At 46.2% G+C, this 10,147-nt stretch overlaps 2 protein-coding genes across 2 annotated transcripts; both read left to right on the forward strand.

The window, feature by feature from the left end:
• Positions 1 to 1,800: 1,800 nt before the first annotated feature.
• LOC4326577 (MYB-like transcription factor EOBI) lies at positions 1,801 to 3,091 on the forward strand. The gene is made up of 2 exons (XM_015787411.3): positions 1,801 to 2,034; positions 2,147 to 3,091. The coding sequence occupies exons 1-2, from the start codon at positions 1,896 to 1,898 to the stop codon at positions 2,692 to 2,694; spliced, it is 687 nt and encodes a 228-aa protein (XP_015642897.1). The 5' UTR covers positions 1,801 to 1,895; the 3' UTR covers positions 2,695 to 3,091.
• A 4,528-nt stretch (positions 3,092 to 7,619) lies between these two features.
• Positions 7,620 to 9,541, forward strand: LOC4326578 (anthocyanin 3'-O-beta-glucosyltransferase). Its single transcript, XM_015772487.3, has one exon. It carries the CDS (start codon positions 7,718 to 7,720, stop codon positions 9,191 to 9,193), a length of 1,476 nt encoding a protein of 491 aa, XP_015627973.1. The 5' UTR covers positions 7,620 to 7,717; the 3' UTR covers positions 9,194 to 9,541.
• The last annotated feature ends 606 nt before the right edge of the window (positions 9,542 to 10,147 follow it).

Below are 10,147 nucleotides of genomic sequence, written 5' to 3' on the forward strand. Positions count from 1 at the left end.
GAGTCCGATTCCAACAGACGAACAAATATCTACGATTCTCCACTCTCTATTGACGCGAATATTTTTCTCCCACCGGGAAATTAAACGTGGCCTACCTCGTCGCGTTTAGCTCACCGTGAGCCGTCGAGAGCTCACCAATCCGGCAGATCGCCAAACCAGTTCCGAGCGCGAGCCAAGGCGGAGCCACTTCCATTTCGGGCGCGAGAACAGCGACACGCTGGCAGAGTGGCAGCAGACACGTGAGGCGAGACGCGCGAGTGATCAGCTAACGTGCACGTGGCTTTGTTCACTGTCAAGTGTAGCTGGCAAAAGAAGAGAAGAAAGGTAAAGGTGCTGTTCTTTTCTCGAATAAGAGTTGGATAAAAATTAAAATTTTCGTGGCACGCTTTTTAAACTGCTAAACAGTGCGTTTCGTGCGAAAATTTTCTATATGAAAGTTGCTCTAAAATATTATAATAATCTATTTTCAAGTTTGTAATAATTAAAATTCAATCAATCATACATTAATATCACCTCGTTTTGCGTAAAAACTTCATCTTCATCTTCATCTCCATCTTCAAGAGAAAATAACACCACCAAAATATGATGCGGCTTAGAGCAGGTACAATAGTAGGCTATAAGTCAGCTACAAACATATTTTAAAGAGATAAATGAAGAGAGAGAAGAACATCGAGCTACATATCTATAGCCAGCTGCAGCACGGACTCCAAGACGTAATGCGTGTATGACAGATGGGACCAGGTATTAATAGTATAGGTATTAATAGTATAGTAAGCAACTATTGTATGAATTGGCTATTACATTGACTATAGATGATTTGGAGTTAGTAGTGGGCTATACTATTAAACTTGCTCTTAGCCGGCTATTTCTGGGCAGCATGGGCTTGATGAGAATATAATCTGCTATAGCTTGCTAATTACTCAAACAGCATGCAAAGATTAAGACTGCACTGTGTTTTAATTTTGTTTGGCAAGCTAGGCAAGGACTTTGTGACGAGTTAACTAGAGTGACTAATAGATTTTTGAGGTGGCCGGCGAGTGTATGGTTGAGCTTGCAGGATGCATGTGCGCTTGCTATACATATGTAACTTTTAACATATAAGGGCCCTCTTTAGATCCCGACAAAATTTTATATCCTATCACATCGAATATTTGGACACATGCATCGAGTATTAAATATAAATGAAAAAATAACTAATTACACAAATTGCGTGTAAATTGCGAGACGAATCTTTTAAGTCTAATTGCGCCATAATATGACAATGTGGTGCTACAGTAAACGTTTGGTAATGACAGATTAATTAGGTTTAATAAATTCGTCTCGCGGTTTACATGCGGATTATGTAATTTGTTTTGTTATTAGACTGTTCAATACTTTAAATGTGTATCCGTATATTTGATATGACACGCCAAAACTTTACCCCTCTGATCTAAACACAGCCCATGTGAAAGACCAACGGATAACTCCAGTTTTTGTTTTTTTGAAAAAAAAAGACTAGTTTTTCGATTCAATCATTCTGTGGACTTTATCCACATTGTGGATGAGCCCGTTCCCTCAAAAGATGATCCGTCAATACGGACAGGTTTGGACTTGTACCCGCCGTCCCGAAATGGAAGCGCCTCAAAAGAAAGCATCCCTTTTCTTTTGCCAAACTCGGCAAGTTTGCAGCATTTCGCAAGCTAGCCACGACTTCGGAGAGCATGTGGCTCCACTCACAAACATGTGCGCAATGCGTAAAGCACTAAAGCCTCGTGACCTCGTCGCGTCTATATAAACACCGACGGCGCCGGGTGTCCGATCAATCAGGATCCAAGTGTGCGGCAGCAAATCCACCGCCCCCTCACCCGTCTCTGCTCTGCTCTGCTCTCTGTTCCTCGCGGCACGCTAGCTATTCGATGGCCACCAGGATGTGCGGCCGCGCCGGCGAGCCGGCGGTGCGCAAGGGCCCGTGGACGCTGGAGGAGGACCTCATCCTCGTCAGCTACATCTCGCAAAACGGCGAAGGATCCTGGGACAACCTCGCGCGCTCTGCCGGTGAGCTAAGCTATACGCTCGATGTTACGTTCCTTCTTCGTTGCTGGAAATTGTTGGGATTTGATCGATCGGAGCTTTAATTATCTCGCGACTATGTGATGTCCGAACTCAGGGCTGAACCGGAACGGGAAGAGCTGCAGGCTGCGGTGGCTCAACTACCTGAGGCCCGGTGTGCGGCGGGGCAGCATCACGCCGGAGGAGGACATGGTCATCCGGGAGCTCCACTCCCGGTGGGGGAACAGGTGGTCCAAGATCGCCAAGCACCTCCCCGGCCGGACCGACAACGAGATCAAGAACTACTGGAGGACCAAGATACACAGGAAGCCGCGCGGCAGGAGCCAGCTGCTGCAGGAGCCGTGCGAGGACGCCATGGGCATGGGCATGTCCACCACCACCAGCGAGGCGGCGTCGACGTCGGCGTCGAGCGGCCAGAGCCAGGCCAGCCCCGGCGTCTGGGATGAGTACATGCAGGCGAGCAGCTTCCCTCACCCGGAGCTTGTCTCCTTCGCCGCCGACCACCACCTCGAAATGGCCGGCGTGGGCGAGGTCGCCGCCGCCGCCGCCGCGCAGTTCGTCCCGACTGAGTTCGGTTTCAATGACGGCTTCTGGAACTTCGTGGACAACTTCTGGGAGACGATGCCGGTTTCAGACGTGGTGTGACGCGCGCCACGCAAACCAATTAACCGCGCGCGCGGCAGCAACTAGCTAGCGAATATAATAGCACTATAGCCTATAGAGAGAAGATACAAGATACAGAAATCGTCAACGATGTCTCTATACTTGCTTGTAGAGGCGGATGTTTCAGATACTTGATCTCGCTTTTTGTTCGTGAGAGAACTTTTTTGGCGAGGTTAAAAAGATGCTCTTCTGCACTCTGTGAGGTTCTGAATTCTGATACTTCAGAAAGCTACGACAATAGTACAAGCTAAGATTTAATAGTAGCACATGCAAATGAGTGAATCTGTAATTCCGAATCTTTTTGACAACACACGTTGTTGTATCTGCGTCACTGCATGTGCAGTGGCCCCGGTACTAATACTACTGAGATTTGGTTCTATTTATACGTTCCTGGATGTTGTTCTCTGCTAAGTGAACGTACGGCTCTAGTCTCAACGTGGCTAGCGAATGCATGTGCACTTTAAATTGCTGACAAGCTCGACCGCCGGTTCGTTACGTCCTAAAAATGAGACCGGCAAATTGGCGACCTTCTCGCCATGCCCTTGTGTCTAATTTCTCAGGTCATGCTAACTGTCAATCGGCAGCACATGACCACATGCACATGATGACTTCGTATTTGGATAAAAAGCAGAGGCAAAAGAGCTATGTAAGGCCACCAATCCAGTCTTAAAAATCAGCTGGCACGCCCTCGAGACTAGCCTTAGATCTATACTGGAGTTAAACAAATGTCTCAGGTCACCATGTTTTCACATCATCAGTCTCATGTGAAAAATTATGCACTCAGTCAACGAAATCAAGATTATTTCTTTGCTCACTGATGACCATGTGACCCCAGTAGTGCACTAGACCTAGTTGTCAACTGGTTTTATATTTGTTTGTTGGTTATTTACATTGCATTCCTCCATAATTATTCCTATGTTTCTTGCAACCATCCAAGCACCCATCCTATAAAATTCATGTATTTTCAAATCGTCTGTTTTACTTACGTGTTCCTATCAAATCCCTTAGCCTTTTCTATTCCTCTATTTTTACTATTTCTATATTTTGAACAAGCCCTAAAAGTTTCTCCAAACCAAATAAGCCCTCAGCCTTTCTTACGTATGTACAATACACAAAGCAAATCGGTTTTGTGTTGGCACTACCGCAGCTAGGAGATAGCATGAGAGCGGTGACCAGATGATGAGACGGTATTGTGACCATTGACCAAGGCTAAAGTGATAACTAGAGGTGGGGTACAATGGTTGATCTTGTGGCGCGGGATGTACTGCCATTGAGTAGTACTACTCTCTAATCTCTATTTATGGTCATATTTGTAGTGGTGACTATTACCATGTGTCATAAAAAGAACCACAAAATGTAGAAAAAAAAGAAGAGCTCTCTCACCCTACACTTGCAAGAGAAGAAAGTACACAAAGAGGCACTACTTTACTTGTTAGGCAAGCGTGGCTCACTGTTCCTTGCTTTTCTATCCAAACTTTTGCCTTTGCTAAATGCATCACCTCAAACATAGAAGGGTGCATCAAAGATTTTGAGAGTAATGCTTAAAATGGGAAATTGGACACGAGGTTATAAGGACGACTCATCAGGAATTGTGGGTTGTCTGTCTGTCTCATTGAATAGAAACCACTTACATAATGCATTTGTTTTCAAAAGAATGCAACAAAAGAATGGCTAGTTTTCAGTCAAAAAAGAAAAGGAATGGCTAGTTACCATGCATGTTGATTGAACCCAAACCATGACAATAAGACATGCCATTTTGTCTCAAGTAAACTAGCATAGTAGTCCGCGCTGATTTCGCGGCTAGCATCATTATATTTTCTCTTATATAATAGCATATATACATTCTTATTTTAATATTAAAATAACAACATAATTTTAAAATTTGTACTAAATTTACAAAACTACTAATGTGTAAATATTATACCGGTATGGACTCTAGTCTTATCTTTCTATATTCCTTATTGTTAATTCCAAATTTCAGCTATTTTAAAATTGTATTCCTGTATGGGCTCTATTTTTTCTCATATTAATATGAGAATTTCTAGGCCATGAGAGCCAACATGGAGGCTTTTTTTTCGGTTACTTTAATAAGTTAATAGATTTTACGAGCTCTATGTCATCACCACAACTTTTATTAGATGCACACAAAAATCAGTAAGCGGTTGTAGCATGATTTTTTTTAGGTTTTTCATTGATCAATAAGACATATTTAAAATTCCAACACATAGCAAAAATATATAGCAGGCCAAAACCTTTTTTCTTTATGGTAGTATAGATGGTCCTATTCTATACACTTCCCTTCTACCTGGTATTATTTCCACCAATTCAAACTTTTACAATTATACAAAGGTATACTCATACACCGGAACGGGATCCTCCTGTTGCAACATGCATGCAAGTATGCAATGGCAGATGGCTACATAAAGGTGCAGGGATGTTTGTGCACAATAGCATAGTAACCATAGCGTATGACCTGATACACCGTATTTTGATTGAACGGCTATGAGATGGTCCTAATTTAGAAGACACAATTATCCTCTATATTAGCACCCATGTTGTATATGTTTAAGTGACGAATCTCTCTATTAAAAGAACATTTTATAGATCGACTGGAGTTGAGATTACTCGACTCTTCTCAATTTCATCGTTTGAAAATCAATCTCTGACTAACGGAAGGACCCGAGAGCCTAGCGTCCTTCTGAATCCTAATTCTTTGTGCTCTATCCTCTTGTTCTACCATCTTATCTCATGAAAAAAAGCGCTATTACATCCATCTTAAAAATATAACTATCTTTAAACTTAATTTTTATCTCAAATAAGTCAACCTAAGACAAGTATAAGGTGACTTCCCCCCCTCCAAAAAAAAAACACCCCATGCTACCCCTAGTGGCCTTATCACCCCACTAGCCCTCAAGACCCAAGCCCCACCCATATCATCCTTAATCTCATCAACCCCCTTGTGTATTACTGGGTAACATTTTAGACATTTCGTCGCAATAACACAATCCTTAATTTCTCCAAAACATTCTTAGACAGATATATTTTGGGGTAAGGGGAGTACATGATAGCTCCATATAAGTCTAAGAGACGACTCATTATCGTCTCTCTAAGTGCCCTTCTCACTCAACTATGGACCTATGGATATGGTGCTATGTTGTATACAGGCAACCAGAACCATGTGGATGGAGTATTATTTATTGTTTCAGATATCAACACAATCTCAGTGTATATTTTTTATCACTACTTTTAATAACTATACTTAATTACATAATGCTACCTTCATATTAAAATATAAGGAGTTAGGTATTATTCTGCAGTTCCGTTGTGTGAAGACTGATAGTCACATTGTTTCGCTTATTCATACGCTTATCCAAATCGCTTTTCAGCAAACAAAAAATTATTTGGGAGTAAAATTTTTATATATGCGTCCTTAGCAACTCCAAAGCAAATATTGTAAAATAAACTATGATGAAAAAAATAAAATTAAGTTCTAAAATTTGAAGTTTATCTTATTTTTTTAATGGAATCAGCACGAGAGTGTGCTTTTTCATTGAATATAGTAGGAGAAAAAATGCAGCCCCTAGAGCAAAGAAAAGGCAAGAACAAAAAACTGTACACTATACAAGATGCAGGATAAGCTCGCGTAGTCTCTTGGCACCCGCTCACGCCCACGTGGCAGCCTCCTCTTTTATTTTTGCAATGAGGTACTTTGTTGTGGCCTCCTTGTGCTCAAAGATTCTCCGATTGTGTTCCTTCCATATTTCCCAAACAACGAGGAGGATCAGGGTGCGCAGCCCCTTCTTGGGGATGCCTGCTGAAGCAGCAAGCGTTTCCCACCAATCCTTGATCGTCTGAGTCGTCTCCCAAAGCCGAGGGTCGAGGTGAAGATATCCCACCCAGTTCGCTACCATGCTCCAAATCCTTTTGGAATATCGACATTCCGCAACAAGGTGCAAGGCCGTTTCATCCTCTCTCCTACAGAGGGGGCACTGCCCGTTGTTCTGCCATTCCCTGTTTGTGAGACGGTCAGAGGTCCATACTCTATTCTGGATGATGAGCCAGGCGTGAAGCTTACATTTCCCATGCGCCCAAGCTCTCCAAATTAACGGGTCATAGGTCGTGCCTGGCGCGCCAATGCACTGAGCTTTGTAGGCTGACGAAGCCGAGTACTGCCCATGAGTTGTGAACTTCCAAGTGATTTGGTCCGGTTCTTCTTCATCCAGCTGCATGCCACGGACTGCAATCTATAGTGCCACGAGTTGTTCCACAAGGGTCACTGAGATTTGCGGGTTTGTCTCCAAGGCCAAATCTCCGACCCAGGCATCATACGCCAAACAATGGCTCTTAAAGAAGTGAAGAGGGCCTTCTATTTTTGGTTTTCTGTCATCAGTCATCACCCTTCTCTTTTTTGTTTTGTGTGATGCTAATCGCGTCACTGCGTCGTTCACCACGAGCGTTCCATGTGAAGTTTACGTAAGCGGTGACGAAGCAAGTGCCCATGTTCCGGGGCGGCTCCTCTCCACCAGTATCAGAAGAACTCAGGAGATAGCTGTTCAGTCGTCTCGTCAGCACGTACGCCCATCTTTGTCAGTTTTCTCTTGGCACCAACGCGCGGTTATTTATGTTGAATTATTCATAAGCTGAATATTCTTATTCATACATTCGGATCAACGCAAAGTGAGAAAAACTCTACCTCTTACAAATTTCTGCCAAAAGTATTCACTACCTGCGCAATTATTCAGAGCCCGTGCTAAACTTGGACGGCACCCCAAGCAATTGGGGAGATGATCACCAAGTCAGATACGACTTATTACACTAGTTTTCCTCGATGGTTCCGCTCGATAATGAGAACTGAAGTCATTTCGATTAGACCCTATAAAATGGGTGGTTCCGGTCTTCCGTAGAGCACAAAGTTTTCAGGCATCTGAAGTTTTGGACTTGCAACACACTCTGCTTTCAAGTTCTGAACTAGCATTCTACTCTGTTCTAGCTGACTAGGTCACACATGGCTATCAAGGATGAGCAGCAGCCACTGCACATCCTCTTCTTCCCATTCCTCGCGCCCGGTCATCTCATCCCGATCGCCGATATGGCCGCTCTGTTCGCCGCTCGTGGCGTCAGGTGCACCATCCTCACCACCCCTGTCAACGCCGCCGTGATCCGCTCGGCCGTGGACCGTGCCAACGACTCGTTCCGTCGCAACAACGGCGGCCTGGCGATCGAACTCACCGTCGTGCCATTTCCGGACGTTGGGCTCCCGCCGGGCTTCGAGAGTGGCACGGCGCTTACGACCCAGGACGACCGTGACAAGTTCTTCCTTGGCATTAGGCTGCTCCATGAGCCCTTCGACCGGTACCTGTCGGAGCACCACGTCGACGCCGCCGTGGTGGACAGCTTCTTCAGGTGGGCCGCGGACGCCGCCGCCGAGCACGGCGTCCCGCGGCTGGGGTTCCTCGGCACCAGCGTGTTCGCGAGGGCCTGCACCAACAGCATGCTGCGCAACAACCCGCTGGAGACCGCCCCCGACGACCCCGACGCCGTCGTGCCCCTGCCGGGCTTGCCTCACTGCGTCGAGCTGAGGCGGAGCCAAATGATGGACCCGAAGAAGCGGCCGGACCACTGGGAGAAGTTCCAGAGCTTAGACGCCGCCGACCAGAGGAGCTTCGGCGAGGTGTTCAACAGCTTCCACGAGCTGGAGCCGGACTACGTCGAGCACTACCGCACGACGCTCGGCCGCCGCGTGTGGCTCGTCGGGCCGGTCGCTCTTGCGAACAAGGACGTGGCGGTGCGAGGTACCAGCGAGCTCTCGCCGGACGCCGACGGCTACCTGCGGTGGCTCGACGCGAAGCCACGCGGCTCGGTGGTGTACGTCTCCTTCGGCACGCTATCCAGCTTCTCGCCGGCGGAGATGCGGGAGCTCGCCCGAGGACTCGACCTCTCCGGCAAGAACTTCGTGTGGGTTATCAACGGCGCGGACGCCGACGCGTCGGAGTGGATGCCCGAGGGCTTCGCCGAGCTGATCGCGCCGCGCGGCGAACGCGGCCTCACCATCCGGGGCTGGGCGCCGCAGATGCTCATCCTGAACCACCCGGCCGTCGGCGGGTTCGTGACGCACTGCGGGTGGAACTCGACGCTGGAGGCCGTGACCGCCGGCGTGCCGATGGTGACGTGGCCACGGTACGCCGACCAGTTCTACAACGAGAAGCTCATCACGGAGGTGCTCGAGGTGGGTGTCGGCGTCGGCTCCATGGACTTCGCGTCGAAGCTGGAGAACCGCCGGGTGATCATCGGCGGCGAGGTGGTCGCGGGAGCCATAGGGAGAGTGATGGGCGACGGCGAGGAGGGCGAGGCGATACGGAAAAAGGCGACGGAGCTGGGCGTGAAGGCGAGGGGCGCGCTGGAGAAGGGTGGGTCGTCGTACGATGATGTTGGAATTCTGATGGACGAGTTGATGGCTCGCCGGGGCTCCGTCAATGTGTGACAGCACTCCCTAACAAGGTGATTGACGGCTTGACGCATCAAGAAGATGGTGATCGGACATTCGGACATCTCCAGAGTCCAGACTATTGTCTTTTTCCTCAGAGTTTTTTTTTTTTGGAGTAACTATATTTATGGCGCCATATTTTTCATCAAAAAATAGTCGGTATATATTTACATTGTAAATTTCTAAATTACATATGTAATTTTAGTGTATTTACAATATAAGTCATAAAATTACATATGTAAGTCTCTAAATTACATATGTAAGTATAATGTAATTATAATGTAAGTGCAATGTAATTTCTATATTTTGCATTGAAAATTACATATATTGATTACTTATGTGAAAGAACGTGCCAACGAGCTACGGTTAAAGCAGTGCTTCGAGCCAATCAAATGCAATTGATGAGACCAATGCCACCGAAAAAAGCGGCGCTCCAGCCAATCAAAGGCTTAGAAAAATTTCGACTGAGAATTGAGAAAAAATATGTCGCCATATTTATAGCAATACCGTTTTTTTTTCTTTTTGACTATTCTCTCAGATTGTAAGGGTTGTATGAACCGTCAACGGTCCAATTTTAGTACAGGCCTCCATTGATAAGTTTGTTCTGGCAATCTGGCATGATAACCTTTGTGCAATTATCCTAGATTGATCGGCCCAGATATTGGTATCAGCCGTATTGGTCAGCCCAGTCCGAAATGTTTAAAATTTAGGAAAAAGTACACTCAAGGTCCCTCAACTTATCATCGAGATACAAAATCGTCCCCCAATAGCAAAACCAGATACCAGGTGTCTCTCAGCTAGCAAAACTGTTTTCTTTTGGTCCTTCGATAGTTTTGACCCTGGTTTTGTCCGTCGTGGTGGCTGAGTCAGCGTGAGACCCACGTGGGCCCCACATGTCATACTAATCCATGACATCACCCTCTTTCTCTCCCTTCCTCCTCTCTATCACTC

Source organism: Oryza sativa, chromosome 1 (genome assembly GCF_034140825.1).
Source record: "Oryza sativa Japonica Group chromosome 1, ASM3414082v1".
NCBI classification, from domain to species: domain Eukaryota; kingdom Viridiplantae; phylum Streptophyta; class Magnoliopsida; order Poales; family Poaceae; genus Oryza; species Oryza sativa.

What these genes read in the sequence shown, in the direction of transcription:
- LOC4326577 (XM_015787411.3), top strand. Translation starts at nt 1,896, where the DNA reads ATGGCCACCAGGATGTGCGGCCGCGCCGGCGAGCCGGCGGTGCGCAAG. An exon ending in CAACCTCGCGCGCTCTGCCG is followed by an intron (nt 2,035 to 2,146) that starts GTGAGCTAAGCT and finishes GTCCGAACTCAG; the next exon opens with GGCTGAACCGGAACGGGAAG.
- LOC4326578 (XM_015772487.3), top strand. Translation starts at nt 7,718, where the DNA reads ATGGCTATCAAGGATGAGCAGCAGCCACTGCACATCCTCTTCTTCCCA.